The sequence below is a fragment of the Salminus brasiliensis genome, chromosome 20 (assembly GCF_030463535.1).
Source record: "Salminus brasiliensis chromosome 20, fSalBra1.hap2, whole genome shotgun sequence".
NCBI classification, from domain to species: domain Eukaryota; kingdom Metazoa; phylum Chordata; class Actinopteri; order Characiformes; family Bryconidae; genus Salminus; species Salminus brasiliensis.
Window position 1 is genome coordinate 18,816,639 of NC_132897.1, and position 17,404 is coordinate 18,834,042.

The window sequence follows — 17,404 nt, forward strand, 5'->3', positions numbered from 1 at the left end:
TACCATTATCATAGACATGTAGGTTCATTCCTGGTAATATAGCAATGCTTTAAACATTGTGCCCCCTGGTTTCTATTGCCACATTTACAAAAAAATAACAATTTCAGTCTGTGAGCTTCTCTGCAAAGCACATTTCACTTCACTCTGCGTGAATATGCAGAAAACTTGCACTGAAGATGAACATATTGATCACCATCTAGTCGTAGATAGAGGAAGTTGCGGTATGCGAAGTAGTCCTCCATGATCGTCATTAAGGTGGTCATCTGGCAAAAGAGCAGGACTCGGTGGTGGGTGGCATGCAGTTTAGGCAGGATACGGTCCAGCAGTTCAAACTTTCCTGAAGCCCGGTATAGGTCAGAACTGGGTGAGGGAAAAAAAAAAAAGAGTAGAAACATTTCACAATTACAGCACATCCTCAGAGTGTGTCAGAGCGAGAGACAGGTGAAAGCTTTTGTGACCCACATGTGAATCAGGCCATTACTAATCCCTTATGGCTTTTTTTTACGAAAGAATTGGTTTAATTTAAGGACTGCTCACCCGTTTATGATGCCATTTGGGTAGCCTAAGTGCTCAGCAAACGACTCCTGAATGGGGAAAAAGAAAATAGTGTGTGTACAGACGGTCAGGTCTAGCAAGAGTGAGACAGGGCATCTGACGTTGCAGCGGGATATGAAAATGCTTCTGTTTTCCCCACTCACCTCAATGTGCTGGAACATGTATGGGTGGTTGCAGATCTTCTTCAGCTGCATGATGGTGTTCATCAGGGTCTTTGCTCCTCCTTTACCCTGGAATAAAGAGTAAGGTACAATAAGCAATCTTGTCAAACAACAAAAAATGGAGCAAAGTTGGTTTGTTTCTTACTTCCTATACCTTCTTGTCTTTCTCTGAGCCATCCGTAAGCAGGATTCCTTTGCCTTGCATGTGCCTATACAGAACCTTCTGGATTGCCGACATGTCACACTTGATCACATACTCCACCTGTGCATAAAAGTGACGTTATTAAGTAAATGTTTCAACTGATTATTCCACTCCCTACTCAAATTAAAGCTCCTTTTAGAGAAAGATGATGTGTGAAACCAGACTTGGACATAAATTAAAACTAATCTAGTTATCCATCACCTTCTCAGGCAGCTGAGACTCCACCTCTTTCTTCAGTCTGCGCAGCAGGAAGGGACGGAGCACTTTGTGAAGACGGCGGATGATCAGGATCGTCTCTTCTTCGTTCAGATCAACCTGTAAAAACAGAATCATGATAAGAATGTGGCATCATTTAGATCGTTCACCTTTCCCTCCGTTCAAGCAAATCTGGCATAGTGGGTAGCACTTCTATGTGGTAGACTAGGGTTCAAAGTTTGCCTAAAGGCTCCTCCAATCCTAAACTTTCCAACCCTACATTACATATCCTGTAATGGTGTTTCTGCAGCCCCAAACCACTTCATCTACACCCTGGGGTCTGGCCTTCTAGCTCAAAGTAAAATCCGCCTGATCTCTAGCTCAGCTTCTGAGAGTTATCTCTCTTCCTACACTCATACACTCTCTTCTCACTCTACATTCATATGCTAAAGGCATGGTGCGTGAATGTAAACATGTCAAAGTTAGAAGTATGGCTTACCCTTTCTCCGGTCATCGCAAAAGGAGCATTGAACCACTGCTCAAAGGTGCTGCAGCTTTTGAAGATGGTGGGCAGCAGGAAATTGAGCAGAGCCCAGAGCTCAGGAAGCTTGTTCTGCAGCGGGGTCCCTGTGAGCAGCAGCCTGCGTGGGGCCACATAATGAGTGTTCAACACCTGAGTCAGCTTGCAGTGGTGATTCTTCATGCGGTGACCTTCGTCAACAATCATGTATTTCCAGCGGATCTAAGAGAAACAGAATAATAGGCAGAGACAGCAAGGTTCCTTATCAAACGGAAGCTGGTCAGAGGAGGAGATATAGGCTTTTTTTTTGTTTAATTTTCACAGAGTGCTCTGCCCCAGACTGTCCTCACCTTGGCAAGAATGTGCTTGTCTTTGATGATGTACTCATAGGTGGTGATGAGCACATTAAACTTTCCACTGCGAAGCTGTGGCACCAAGGACCTCCGCATGGATGGCGTGCCCTTTCCCAAAAACAAACCCATAAGCGTGCCACGGTTATTTGTCGATGGCTCTCTACCTGTTACCTAATATTTTCTGTCACCCACAAAAACACAGAATCAGTGCTGACCTTGTAGGCAATTTTAACAATCGATGGCGCCCACTTGTCAAGCTCATAAACCCAGTTGGATAAGGTTCTAAGAAAAAAGAAAGAAAAAGATCAATAGCATAATTTTAAGAGAAACATTTTGTTTCAGTAAGTCTGTGAAAAAAGTTGCTTGCGTGGGGCAACTGGGGGGAGGGCAAAGTTAATAGGGATTTGTGTGAAGCGGGAGACAACTTAGACTGCGGTTCGCCCTCCCAGACAGATCAATCATAGTTATTAGCTTGAATCCCCTTCACCACTTTGCCACACATCATACTGAGTTGTTCGTGCGTTCCTCACAGCGTGCACCACACAGAGATGGCAAGTCTCCAAAACTATAATAGAGGGGCAACGATCCACGAATAAAGACTGAGTGAAGTCATATTAATGTGGAAATTGGGATGGGGGTGTCTAGTACACTTGGCTCATGATACTATATGCACTTGGCTCTATCAGTAATACATTAAAATCAATAGTAAATAACTTGAAAAATGACTCCTGTTTCCATAATCACATGCTGCCCACAGCAATCCATATACAGTAATACTTTACCTTACACCTACTCAATATTTATTGCTGTATCTCCCAAGAATAATCAATCTTCAGCTGGCAATGAAGTAAGTGTTGTGTTTAACACTGTGTACTAACACTTAAAGACCCAGTCAAATCCTCTTAGAGAACTTGACTCTTCATTATGGTCCTTATCGTCTCTTTCACAGCTCCTTTGTGTGTTACCCAAACGTGTTGTGTCTGTCGGCTTGTAACTCACGATAGCGGAACGATGATCAGATAAGGGCCATTGAGCCTCTTGTGTTCCATTAGGTATGTAATGAGGGCAATGGTCTGGATGGTCTTCCCCAGGCCCATCTCATCAGCCAGGATGCCATTCAGGTTGTTGTTGTACAAGGACACCATCCATTCCAGTCCCTGGATCTAAGAAGGGAGAACAAATCAGTATTACTAAGTTGTTGTTTTTTTTTCCTTGAAGAAAAAAATGTGTTGCTGCAAATCTGATCATTCAAAGGCTTGTTCTCCAGCTATTTTGCAGAATCAGGCTTTTTTTGCAACTTCCTCTCTGTCCGGTGAGCCCTGCCAAGACTCTTACAAAACTCAAAAAGTAATCAGCGAGGTACTTGAGCAATCAGGATGGGGAGGTGAAAAGAAAAGGAAATAAAGAAAATAAAGTTCTCTCTAAATCCTAAAAAAAATCCAAAGACATTTCATGGATTGCACACTGAGTACCACTGGCTTCTTTGCAAGTGTCTCATCTATTTTTAGATGAGATCAGAATCTCAGAATATTCCTGCAATCAGTGCTGGGGAAAGGAGCGTTCAGAAGTCGGCAGATGAAAGTTCTTTTGGTTGCGCTTCACCTGGTAATGTTTGAGTGTCCCGTTGATCAGCAATGATGACTGCTTCTCCACTTTCTCAATGACTGCGTGAGCAACTCCGTAGTAGGACTGAGAACTGGTCTGCCCCGCCTGGACACTGTACTCATCGTCCACATCCTGCTTGGCAGACCTACAGACAAAACAGCAGGCCATGATGTCAGAGCGGTCAGAAAAACTCAGTTAAGCCTTACAGGGTAACACACGGTAGTACACTTCTCTCTTTGTACTATAGTTTCTGAATCAGAAATTAACAGAAGACAAAAATGAAAAGCAGAAAAGACAGGTAGTGCTGGCTGACCTACGGAACAAAAAATTAAGAGATTCTAAAAAAAGTAGCAGAGAAAATCAGCTGCAGCAAAACACCAGTCATTATAAAACAATTGTCCCGACTTCCTTCTCCCTTCACATCTAAGAGGTGTCTTTTAGCTTTGATGTGAAAATAGGCCACCTACTCTATGATGTGTTTGGCGGCAGTTTCAGACACTTCGTCGCTGTTGGGATCGATCATTTTCTTTTCCTCCGATTCAGCTCTGGAGACCACTTCTTCTTCATCCTGGGGAGGCGAGAATAATGTCAATCTGACCCCTTGACTGGATGCGACAATGTGAGAACGATTATGCAGAGAAAGAACAAAGGAAGGCCGCTAAGATCGAAAAAAGAAGTATCGAAAAATGGCTAATGGGTGTTGTTGGGGAGGATGCCAGTGTCTGTGCATGTGTATGCATTTGTATGTGCATGGATGACTCACTTGAATGCGCGGTTGTTAAGAGTTAATGAGAGGAGAAACAGCATGCTCACCTCCTCTTCAAACTCTGAGCCACTTTCTTCGCTGTCTGACCGTGGAGCCACTTCATAGCTGCAATCAAAAGGATATATGCAAAAGCTAAGTTTCTGTGTACTCCTTATCTAAATAAGTAATAATACTATCTGTGATCTCAAAACAACTGATTTATTTGATATCTACAGTATTAAACTTTGATTTCTGGCCCTTTGCACAGTCACATAAGCTGACACAATGCAATGTAGTTTGAATAAGTTGAATTTATGCAGTAATAAAGGAAAGCCTAAATAAGGTGTATTTTAAGTATAAGTATTTTACAGCTCTCAGACACTGAATTATAAGTCAGCAATACAAAACCAATGCATAAATCAAAGATAAGAAAAAAAGATATCTCACCCAGGGTTCATTTCAAGCCAGGCCTCCAGCTGGCTGGACTTGGGGGCATCTGTGCCCTGCAGGACCTTCCCTGTCTCTGTCTGAATGACTTTGACTGGGAGTTCGCTCATCTGACTGCTCTCATCTATGGGCTACAGAAGTAAACAAAAACACAGACATCTGTACAGATATCTATGGAATTCAATCAAACTGAATGTTACTCTGGATGTTAATGGATTTCCAGTCTTCGGAGTACTACCAGATCTATACTTGCATGGATTTCTTGTTTTTCATAACTCACCTCTCCATCGGGTCCAATTACTCCAAGTCCTTCAGCATCTACTTCTTCCTTCTAAGAGGGTCAATGACAGGAAGGAACACACTTACCAGAGTAATGAAAACCGACATTACTGATTAAACTGAAGCAAATTACTTATGAGACTAATTCCACAGGTTACTCTACTTATAATGAGCTGAAATGAGGTATGGTTTGTTTTGCAACCCACCTTCTTCTTCTTTTTCCTTTTCTTCTTCTCTTTGGCAGCTTGAGCAGCCTTGTGCTCATAGACCAGGGTAGTGAGGTTGGCCACATACTCATCGGTTTGCTGGAGCAGATAGGCTAGACGTTTGTCCTTCTTCTGGTCAATCAGCTTTCTGTAGCCCTCTTCATCTTCAGCCTATACCAGGACAAGCACAAAGAGTTTAAAACTTTAATATTTTAAAGCCAGTAAACATAAAAAGGCCACAATTTGTTGATAAGAGAGAAGCAATATTCCTTAGACATTATCCAGATAGTTCGTGATAACTGTATCTAGGAGTTTCAGACCAACATACCATTAGTCTCCTCATTCGCTCCTTCTCAATTCTCTCTGTCTCCTTTTTCTGCTCCCTCTCTGTATTGGTATGCCAGGTGGCAACAGCCTTGGACAGCTTCTGGATCTTTCCTGAAATGGACCTGTGGTACTCCTTGAAGTCCTTAGCATGCTGGAGGATGCTGTTAAGATATTCCTAAAAAGATAAACAAAACACACAAAAAACACACCTCTCTGAAATCCACTGCAAGCAAAACTTGGTATGACTCAATTTCGATGTGGTGAAAAAATCCAGATTGGGCTACCTGATGTTTCTGCCGGCGCTTCCTCTCCTGCTCAATCTTCTGCTGTTTCTCCAACTTCTCTGTCATGCGGGCCTCTCTCAGCGTCTGTCTCTTGCTTCGCTTGTAGGCTTTGGAGTTCAGGGCTGTCTCCAAAGTGGTGTCTCTGCGCATGCAAGCCACTACATCCTGCCGGAGCTAAGGAACACCAGAGTGCAGCAGTTTACATGAAGAAGGGTAAATAAACATGAGCTTTTGACAAACACAGAAGTGGAGCAAAGTAACATGACTGTACTTTGCTCACCAGTTTGCTTGTTTATTACATTTTATAAAGAGCTGTAGATCAAAGTTGGTGTTAAATCAATTGATCATGACCATAAAATTCGATGAAGTTCAAGGCATGAAGTTGCAGTCAAAATGAATGGTTTATCACAGACAAATTCTGACAGTTACACTAAATCCGATTTAGTGTAACTGTCAGAATTAGTCTGCGATAAACCATCCCGTCTGAGTGCACTGCTTGAATTGTTTAAGACACATCCAGGTAAAGTGAGAGCAGCTGATTTAAAGGCCAGTAGATGTTTACTAACCTAGAGATGATTTAAGAAAGTTCCATCTAAAAATGCAGTAAGAGCACCCCCTAATGGAGATCTTGGTACAATTCACAAGTTACGACAGGTTTAAATTTAATGGTTCACAAACACTTGACTCAACCTCTAATTAACACAAGGAAAACATCTACATAAGCAATGCAAATGAACATTAATATGTAAGAGATACACACAGTAACACTTTGCATATCAAGTGCTGGGAGCTCTTCTATCACAGATGTGAACGACAGACTTTGGTCAAAGCAGTAGTGGACTTCTATTGTCAAAGTCTCTTTATCTTTACCTGGCGCTGGAAGTTGAGCAGCCTCAAGGCTTTCAGTTCAACTGTTGCTTTAGTTCTCAGGTCAGGAGGCAGTGAACCTGGTAAATTCTCCAGCTCTTGGATTCTGTGGGCAATCCTGGCCTGCAACCTTTTGACAAAGATACATAAAAGGTGAGCTTTCAAGGTGAGATTTCATTTAGAAATGTGGGGGGGCTGTATTTCACTCTTCCCGTTTGGATTGCTTTTGACCTCCTTGTTCAAATCAAGAGCTACTATAAACCATTCTCATGTTTTATTTTTGACATTCATAGTTAACTAGAATGAAACTACATGTCTACCAAATGTTTGTGGACACTCTTTCTAATGAATGCATTCGGCTACTTTAAGTTGCAGCCATTGCTGGCAAATACACACTAGCTGCTTGTCTAGTCCCTGTAGAGAAGTATTGCCAATACAACTAATACAACTCTCTAGAGCAGATACCTAAACATAAACCTACTGGCACCAAGCCTAATGCCAGGTGTGGGCTAGAGGGATTTAAAGCCCCCCAGCATTGAGCTGTGGAGAAGTGGTGTTCTCTGGAATGCTGGGTATCTGTTCAACACTTTTGGGATGATTTGGGGACTAGGGGATGAGATAGGGCAGTGATCATCCAACATCCTGACCTTTACTAAAGCATTTCTTACAGACACATTCAGTTTAAAGTTTGATTCACTAAGGTTTATTCCACCATGTCACTGTCAACAAAATCGGTGCAGTCACTGTTATTGCTCTGTTGTTATTATCCTATTCAGCAATTCTCCCCCTACCCGCTAATGTCAGCATTAGATTCTAAATGTTTACAGATGTTTTAACTGATATTCCAGCTCTGCCCCAAAATGTTGACTGTGAATCTCTTTACTTACACATTTATCTACAAATAAAGATTTACATGTCTCTACTGTGACCTTAATGCAAATGCACCGTAACAATTCATCAAGCTAGGCTACTGTAGAAAGGTTGTGTTAATTGTTGTATAGTGTTAAAAGTGTTAAAGCTTAGGGATCCTATTCACTTCATAACTACTAACCACAGACATTATTAGTGAAAGTCAAAAAGAGAGAGCAAAATTACACTTAATGATGCTCATTATTCCACATTTTGGGGGATCAAAGTCTTGCATGGTCTTTTTTAAGCAATATTTATTATTCCTTATCAACGCAGGACACTTTACAATGGCTTCACTACTTAAGAATGATTGCAGAGGCTTGCACACCCAAGAAACACAGCCATATAAGCATGAGCCCCATCATCAACGGTTTGATCCTTGGCACAGTGTAGACTTTGAGCTTTAATTTGATGGATTTAACAAAAACACAGCCCTTTTTCACATAGGCCTGTACAGCCTATGCAGTTTCCCTCAGTTCTTGCTTGTTTGTGGACCTTTTGGCCTTCAGCTTTGTCTTCAGTAAGTGAAAAGCATGCTTAAGTTGGGTTGAGTTCAGGTGACTGACCCGGCCATTCAAGAACAGTTCATTTGTCTGTATTAAAAAAAGTTCTTTGGTTGCTTTAATGGCATGTTTGGTGCCATTATACCTCCAATTACACCACCTGTGACCCAGTTTCTTTGGCACTCTTCCCATCATTTTGGTACAATTTAATCTCTGATGAAAGAATCTTCCGTTTCCAAAGTGATCAGGCTTCTTTAGATGTTTTGAGATGTTTTCTCTGAGTCTAACCTGACCTTTATGCTCTTAAGTGTTGCCATTGGTTTGCATCTTGAAGTAAACTCTCTGTATTTACATTTATGAATGGGTCTCTTGATCGCAGACAATCACCTACTTCCTCCAGAGTGCGTAGCAGTAAATTGTCCAATTACTTTTGAGCCTGTGAGAATGAATAGACTGTACAAATAACTATTTATTTAATATGTGATATTGTAATATTACCATGTAATATGTAATATTTATTAATACATGAAAAAAAATAATTGTCACTGTCCCAAAACGTTTGGACCCTACTGTACATAAAGTACGTATTTCTAATTGATTTGATGTCAAGTCTACACTTTTCTTTGCCAGATTCTACCCCCAATTTGCCTTTTCTGACAAATTTTCACACTCTGATGAGCAATTTTCCAGGTCAGGACCTCCATCAGAAACGTCTCAGGGTGCAGATGTTCTGGTAGTGTAAAAGGAGAAACCAGTCAATATTTTTACGCTCTGACTGAGCTCTGAAATGATCCAGGGCCGTCAATGTTTTAAAGCGTGGGTTTTTTTTTTTTAGTCCTTCAGTATAAGAGAGTCAACAAAGTAGTTGAACAGGTCATTCTGTTTATACCCAATGAAAGACCTACAAAAATATCCTGTGAAGAACTGACATTAAGTTTGAGATGCTGTTTTTTATCATTTAAGTCACGTTGTGTAAGCAGGGTTATGGATTAGCTAATTTATATTTTCATTAATTTTTTTTCCAGACTTGATTTCAGTTTAGTTCAGTTTATTGTATTGTGTATTGTTTATTATATTTACTACCTGCTATCTGTATCAAAAGCATCAAATACATGCAGTGGAATTGAATGTGAAGCACTTTTACCATATATAAATACGCATACTCACTTGTCAAATCAAGGAATTTAACATTTACACCACAAATGAATCAGGGTAAATTAAGAGTTGAAAGGATCTAGTTAAAATGATCACTGCCTAAAGTTCAGACTTCAGACATACACACACACACATTTTCAAATTAGATTTAACTAGCTGTCTAACCAAGTCTTCAAATCATTCACTTTACAGACTCTCCCCAACATAAGCCAGTGCCCCAAGAAAGAGCAAGCTAATTTACTCAGCAAAAGATGAGATTAAGCACAAAAACTGAAACTTGCAGTCTGGAGGTATCAGACAACACTTTTTTCAGACACTTTGTGAAAGTGAAAAAAACAGAACTTTATGAGCTTTGATCCCTCCTTTCACAGTGAGAGACCACTTGCTAAAAGCAGCACAAGCATTGACAGTACCACAGAGTTTTCCACAGGTTGGGGTAAAAACTTTTTAACAAGCTGAAAAGAAAGGGGAACATCTGACAGACAAGTACCTGTACTCTCGCTCCTGCAGGAGCTCCACAGGATCCAGACCCTGGGGCTTCTGGACAGGGGTGATGCGGTTCTGTTTTTGCTGGAGTTGGATGATGAGGGAGGGTTGACCCTGCTGTGGCTGCTGCTGTGGCTGAGGCTGGGCCTGGGGTTGAGGCTGCGGTGTGAGGGAAGTGCTGGGCATCGGCTGGGGGGCTGCAGAAGTCTGGGGAGGTGCAGGAGAAGGTCTACCGCTCGGGGCAGGGACGGGAAGCTTCTGGGGGCCTGTGGAGGCTTCAGGACCTTGACCTAAAAAATTATGGAGATGGACTCTAGAGTTCAGCTGGCAGTATACATCGAACTACAAAAAAGAAACAACATCAACCCGCCATTGATTTTCAACTTTAGCTCAATGTATGTCTTTCTAAGACACTCTGCAAAACAGCAGTGAGAAGACAACATTCGTTTACAGAGATTGTTTGGAAGTATCTGCAAGGGAGAACAGGGCACAAACTAATGTGGGGCACTTTTTGAACATAGCACTGTTTGAAGCAATGTAAAAAGTCAGCCTAAAGCCCCCAACAGTGTTCTAGACCTACAGTGGTACAACTAAAACTAACCAGGATGGAGTATACATACGGCGAAAACCGCTGTAACACACTGTTACACCTAGACCTGCAGTGCTACAACTAGAGCTTGCCAGACTAAGGCCCCCAAACAGCGGGCACAGCTGTAACATACTGTAATAACTAGACCTGCAGTGTTACCACTCCAACTAGCCAGACTAATGACCAGACTAATGCCCCATACAGTTGTAGCACAGTGGTACAACTAGACCTACAGTGTTACAAATAGAACTACAGTGTTACAACTAGAGCCAGCCAGACTAATGCCCCCATTCAGTGGGTACAGCTGTAGACTCACAGTGTTACAACTAGAGCTAGCCAGACTAATGCCCCATACAGTTGTAACACAGTGTTACAACTAGACCTGCAGTTTTACAACCCATACATTGGGTGCAGCTGTAAAATACTGTTACAACTTAACCTGCAGTGTTATGACTGGAGCTAGCCAGACTAATGCCTCAATATAGAGCGTACAGCTGCAACATACTATTACAACTAGACCTGCAGTGTTACAACTAGAACTAAAGAGTCTAGAGCCTCCACACAGGAGGGGGGGAGGTAATTGTAACACAGCGTTACAAATAGAACGGCAAAAAGTCCACAGTAGTGTAGTGACAGTTACAAATAGCCTCTCTGCCTCATACTAATTAATGGCAGATCTGCAGACTGTCGCTAAAATATTATTAATCTTGCTCAAATACATTCAAAATGATGTGACAAAAAACAAAATTTGTCAGACTGTGCACTGCTCTCCCCAACATAAACATCAGCACAAACAGATTATAGCTTTTATCTACAGTATGCCATAAAATGTAGTGCTTCAAATGTAATAGATTCCTGTAATTGATTTCAAAATAGGTTTGGCCAGAGGTAAGATGCTTTCCAGACATATAAGAAGCAAGTTTCAAGACCTGAATACATTTCAGAGGCCCTCTGCCAATTCCATAACACTTTGGGTTCAACATTTTCTGAAGTAGTATCAGACAGAGGTAATATCTTTCTGAGGTGAACAGACAGAACTCCAGTGTGGGTGGAATACAAACACATTGGTTCAAAGGAAGAGCTTCTAGATTTTAGAGAGAACACCAGGCTCACCCTCAGCCCATGGTTTTGGCCCCGTGATCTGAGCATGTGTCTGCAAGGCTGGAGTGGGACACGGGCCAGATGCAGGACCTGCGTGGGGCATCGGCATACCTGTATAAAACAACACAAACAAACACAGGATGGTAAACTATTATTAATAAGGAGGAGGGAGCCTTCAACAAAATGTGATCAAATTTAAAGATGATGTAACACTACACTGTCAAATATGCAGCATATTATTGGCAGCTCAATAAAAATGACAATAAATAGTACTCGCTCTGCAAGTCCCCTCAGTTGCCAGTATTTCACTGGAGACATTTAGAGCCAAGTAAAACTCTGGTGGCACTACCACAGTTGCACTACATTTGGGTCTACACACAGAGAGCCAAGGAAACGCTGACTCAACTCAAGAGTGTGTGAACAAGCCCTAAAAACAGGTATGGTTTAACACTGACTTATAGGATCCCTCATTCAAATACCCTTAATAAGTAAGTGAATGCTGTGATGAGTGCTCTCCCAGGTTTGAGTCAGACCTGTGGAAAACACTAAGGTTGTCTTAGAAATTCAACGCTCAGGTTTAAAATTTATAATCTCACATTAATGATAGAAAATCAACAAGATGTGGGGTTTGTCCAGGGGTGCCCAAACCTCTGCATTAGACTGTAGACTGAACTTTCAATGCTGCTTACGATTTTATTGTATTCCACTGCAGCTGGTTTTCACACACATCTTTTTAAGTATTAAACACAAATAATTATTATTACAAACACAGAGAATTATTCACAATATAGTTGTATTATTATTATTGTAGTGCAATTAAAAATTGCATAGATTGAATTGTACTAAATTATTCTTATTATTTCAACTTATTATTTCATGATGAATGCTTCCCTTGATTTTTGCTATATCTGGCACTGACAATATACTTTATTTAATGAGGTCATGGGCAAAAGGTCAGGCAAAAACCAAGGAAAACTTGGGGAATAGGGTTTTTTTTTCAGGTATTTGGACACGGCCAACTCAGTACCTGTACCGCTGTGTGAATAAGGTAAGTTAGGTAGTTAAGTTAATTTACCATCACTATCCCTAATGATAACTAATACTATGTTCTATGTATCATCTGTCCAGGCATCGTGGTCTTTCTCTACATGCTGTGCCGTGACGCTGTCTCGGCGGCGGTGGCCAGCACGGAGGAGCTGCGGGCAGTGCTGCTCACCTGCTTGTATGTCACCTGTTCATACATTGGCCATGCGCCAGGCGTTGCCTTTCATGGTGGAGGTGGACAAACATGGGAAGTGCACTTTGCGCTAGCTGTCTAGTGAAGTGTCGTCAGCGACAGTTCAGAAAGCTGCAGTGTTTGGCTTCATGTGTCTTGGAGGCAGTACATGCTAGCCTTCACTCTCCCAGCTTGGAGCAGCGTATGTGATGGGGACGACTGCTGATGCAGCAAACCTCCTCCTGCAGTCCGGCATTGAACTCTGTGATCTACTGTTAGCTTTAAACTCTTAAACTCTTCACATAGACACACACTTCAGTTATTCTTCCTCATAACTGCAGAACTCTCATAATTCACATCCGTTTCAGACCCTAAAATAGATCCCTGTGGGACTCGACATAACATGCTAAAACTGTTCCCAAAACTTCTGCCTTAATAACAGGATTAATAACATTAATGAACTCAGGGTTTAAAAGGTTAAATTAACACCATCGTCCGTCCGTCTTACATTCTGTAACAAAGACACAGACAGTAAAGGAGGATTTCTGAAGGACAGAAGCATGGACTGAGATGAGGACAGAGACAGAATGGAACAGCATTGGATACAGAAAGACCAGTATGGCAGAGAAAGGGGAGGAGCCTGACCAGGGAATCTCACTAGCAGGAGGCCAAACCCCCACACCACCCTTCTTCACCATGTGCTACTGAGGAAGTGACACAGCTGTCTTAGGGTTGGCCCTGCCATCAGCAAATCCGCAGTTTGGAACCCAGCAATGCTACAGCCCTCCGTGGCCTGGAGGATAAGATCTCGCTGGGTGAAAAGTTCCCTCTCCCTGTAACTTTCAAGAAGACTGGAGCTAAAGGGAACGGCAGCACTAGAGTCCTCCTCATGGCAGGCTAAGGGAGGTTTTCTCTGCTGGATCTCTAAACCTTCCTGTCTTGGGGAGCAATTATTAGGGTCAAATGTTGGTCACGGTGTGGCCAGTGAAATTGTCCATTATGGCTGTCTTACACAAACAGTTTCACAGGAATTAAACCCGCCGTAACGATACACTCTGACATTTAGTCAGTTTTGTCTGTAACTGAAATTGAAGTGGTCTTTAATTAAATTGATTATGTATCTATAAAAGAGGAAGACTGGAGATGATCTTACCTGTCTTAGTCCTCGGCACTATTGACAATTAAATCCAATATATAAATCAATATATTTCAAATATTTCCAAGAACATAATGGTTTCAAATGACATTTAAGTTTGCATTAATACAGTTTCTGCTGTTTCTACTCTAAAAGACACTTTTGCCTGATGTCTTATTTTAATTGGATTATTCTGTTGCTCTTAAAAAAATTGTGCCAAAAGGACTCTTACATAGTATTAGGCAAATAATACTGTAACTAGGCAAATTAGAATACAGCAAAACGGAACTTAAAAACATACACACCAGTACACAAGTTCACACCAGTAACACAAAGATTATATCACTAAAACAGAAAGGAAATATCACGGTGTGTCAGTTTATTAACATTTATTAAACACCCTGATAGTGCTTTGGAGTCAAATCTAAATTCATAAAAAAACTTAAGTAGATGCTGAGTAATAAACAGAATATGAAATGAATAACAGAATAGTAGGCCTACAAGTTAAGGGGTTAACAGACATCTACGTGTAAAAAAGTGCAGATTTTAAGAGAGCAAAGCTATAAATCCCAGCATGTACCTGGAGGCCTGTTGTAAGGACCACTGTTGACAGGCTGCTGCTGCATTGTGGGAAGGCTTCTCTTGCCTTGCACGGCCAGCTGCAGGTTCTCGGGAAGAGGCTGACCTCTGCCCAGAATCTTGTACGCCAGGATCTGAGCGCGGAGCTGCTGCAGTTGGACAGGGCTGAAGGCGGAGTGACCGCGGCCCTGTTGCCCCATCCCCTGAGGGTCTATCTGCATCATGGGGGCTGATTGGGCTTGGGGCATCTGGGGTGGTGTGGGACCACCTCCTGACATGGGGCTTGGCACATGCTCTGGAACAGGTCCCATCGGGGAAGGGTGCGGGGACATGTATCCTAGAAGACATGAGATATATTTGGGTTTTAAGGGAGAATCTGTCTTTACGAAGATCCTGGGCAAAAAGGCAAATAAAAAAACTTAGGTACCAGTAATCCACACGTATGAAATATATTTATATAAAATAAATTACGCCTGATAACAAATGGCACTTGATCGATGCTGCTATAAAAGATTTCTTTCTTAGGCCCTTAAATTGATACACTTGATACACACACTCTTACCAGTTAAATTTTAAGATTTGTTGACACATCAGTTATGTAAAGAATCATATAAATATAAGAGTAAATGTAAAATTGTAAACATCACAAATGAAAACCTTTTCCATTTAGAAGTATTAATTTTTAATAATTAATCATATTAAACTTACCAGCACAATTATTGCAAAAATATCAGTCTATAAAACTGACAAGCAGCTTAAAATCGACACTTAATTGTTTTGCTGCCCCTGTGGCCAAAAATCAAATTCTGCCTTATTTTAACGTATGCTTTTAATGCTGCAACACAACAACCAGCTTGTATGCTATAAATCAATATTCTGTAGTACAACATACAACTATTGTATAACGACGTATAACAAACCTTGGCTGTGCTGATCCATTGGACTCTGAGGAGGACCCATGCCACTGTGCAGAGATCTCATCCCAACACCTTTCATCTGGCCATAGTGAATGTCCTCTCCCATTCCCTTGTCATGCATTCCTTCCATAGACTAAAAAATAGGAGCAAAAATAGCAGTGTTTAGTATTAAAATTAGTATTAATAATAATATATTTTAAATAATATTATAATTACAAATAGGAATAAAAATCATTTAGAGTCGACATCTGCATTTCCAATTTTACAATTTAAGTAACTGCCGAAAATCATACTGTGTGAAGGCATAAGACTTACAGACTTACGACCGTTAAAGACAATTGGCCACACTAGGAAGTTGTAACTACACTGAAAAAGTAGGTAAACCCCTGTAACTTGTCTGTCCAGACACAGACCTACATACCTTGTGCATGGGGTGCATGCCCTCCTGAGTGTAGTCTCCTGACCCCTGGCCCTGCATGCTATGAGGAACACTGGGTGGTCCTGGGCTGGGACCCATCATGCTGTGAACAGAGCCTGGTGAAGGACCCGGACCAGGGCTGGGCCCTAGGATGGGGCCTGGGGACAGGCCAGCGCCTGGAGAAGGACCAGGATGGGACATTCCGACTGACGGATCGGTTGGCGTGGACATCTATCAGCTGTAAAAAAACAATAATAAAAAAAAAAATCAATAAAAAGTACTTTTTTAAGCTGAACTGAGATCGGCATTAACTTGAGGTTTAAAAGTAGGACCTGCTTTATAAACACATTGTTGAGATGATACACAGTATGTGGGAACCTGCATGTATTTCAAAAGCAAAAAATAAATAACTGAATAAATAAAGCAAAGTGCCTGACTTTTTCTTGATTTTTTTATTTTCAATGTTAATGTGTTGGCGCAGATTTTGCAGAACAATGCAACAACGTGACCCATTTGACATTTAGACACACTCCCCTTTTAGACCAGACAAAACTGAATTAGAAACAGATCAGCAACCAGTAACTGCCCAATCTTCCCATGCAAATAATAAAGCAAGTAGGAAGAGCTTATTTTAAACACATGCAGAAATAAAAAGTTTATTAAGACAAGTGAAGCTCAAATGAAGTGCTAGGAAAAGACTGTGCCGTCAAATATTTACAAAAACTAAAAGCAAAAAATAATATCATGGCCTTAAATAACCAAAGATGGCCAATTCTGGTCCAGAAAGTAAAAATCCACCCCAAAATCTCAATGTATCCTACAACAGTGTACAAACTGTATAGGCCCAAGGATTGTGGCCTCAAATTACCAAATATTGCAAAAATCCAGTCCGGGATTTTGTTCCAACTGCCTGGGCGGCTCTGCTGCAGCTGGGCTGCAGCAGAGCCGCCCAGGCAGTTGGAACAAAATCCCGGACTGGATTTTGTTTACTTTCTGAACCTGGATTTCCGCCACTTCTACAAATAACCAACAACAGCAAAACTTTGTGAGACATTGATGACACAAGATGCATTTTTAAAAATATTTAACATCGATATTTAACATATACTGCGGTACGGAACAGACTAGGAGCCTGAAGTTGTTATTTTGGGACAGCAGCGCCGTTGCAGTTCCGTTAAATCTGGTAGAAAAGTTTCGGAGACTTCGCCATGACAGCTGTCTGTAAATACACGGAGCAGGGTGCACAAGCGACTAGCTAAATAACGGGGCACTCTTTACTGTCCGCTGTCAGTTATTAGACACAGTCATGTCAAAGTGCCCCCCCACGCATAGCCCACCAGGCTAAGCTATCTGTCTACATCCCCACGCTCATATTTACCAGAAGTAGCAGCGCGCTAGCAGGTTAGCCCCTTCTGTACAGTTATGTTAGGAAGCCATAACGGCCCCGAAGACCTTTCCTGAACCCCAAAACTGACTCCTAATTTGACTAATAAATACGTGTTCATATTTTAAGGTAAACAGTATAAGACTCGGTTACCTTATGGGCGACAGAAATCGATATTGGGACCTAGAGCATTATTTCGGCTTCAGAAATATGACTGCCATTAGTGGATCCCCTCCCCCTCTGTTTTGCTGACATGTTCAAGTTAA

The 17,404-nt window shown here is 41.5% G+C and overlaps 1 protein-coding gene across 2 annotated transcripts in view; it reads right to left on the minus strand.

Annotated features, from left to right (window-relative positions):
• Positions 1-17,382, minus strand: part of smarca2 (SWI/SNF related BAF chromatin remodeling complex subunit ATPase 2) — a 32,774-nt gene extending 15,392 nt beyond the window's left edge. For both annotated transcript variants that reach the window (XM_072664960.1, XM_072664959.1), the window contains exons 1-24: positions 17,292-17,382; positions 15,758-15,992; positions 15,340-15,469; positions 14,421-14,756; positions 11,502-11,600; positions 9,804-10,089; positions 6,750-6,876; positions 5,880-6,053; positions 5,597-5,770; positions 5,269-5,439; positions 5,064-5,114; positions 4,784-4,914; positions 4,405-4,462; positions 4,059-4,159; positions 3,589-3,736; positions 2,986-3,149; positions 2,202-2,268; positions 1,984-2,094; positions 1,613-1,855; positions 1,120-1,233; positions 871-978; positions 699-785; positions 538-584; positions 194-360 (exon numbers count right to left, since the gene is read on the minus strand). In XM_072664960.1, the coding sequence (XP_072521061.1) occupies positions 194-360; positions 538-584; positions 699-785; positions 871-978; positions 1,120-1,233; positions 1,613-1,855; positions 1,984-2,094; positions 2,202-2,268; positions 2,986-3,149; positions 3,589-3,736; positions 4,059-4,159; positions 4,405-4,462; positions 4,784-4,914; positions 5,064-5,114; positions 5,269-5,439; positions 5,597-5,770; positions 5,880-6,053; positions 6,750-6,876; positions 9,804-10,089; positions 11,502-11,600; positions 14,421-14,756; positions 15,340-15,469; positions 15,758-15,985 (3,322 nt within the window). In that variant the 5' untranslated portion in view covers positions 15,986-15,992; positions 17,292-17,382. The remainder of the gene's footprint in view (positions 1-193; positions 361-537; positions 585-698; positions 786-870; positions 979-1,119; positions 1,234-1,612; positions 1,856-1,983; positions 2,095-2,201; positions 2,269-2,985; positions 3,150-3,588; positions 3,737-4,058; positions 4,160-4,404; positions 4,463-4,783; positions 4,915-5,063; positions 5,115-5,268; positions 5,440-5,596; positions 5,771-5,879; positions 6,054-6,749; positions 6,877-9,803; positions 10,090-11,501; positions 11,601-14,420; positions 14,757-15,339; positions 15,470-15,757; positions 15,993-17,291) is intronic.
• Between the last annotated feature and the right edge of the window lie 22 nt (positions 17,383-17,404).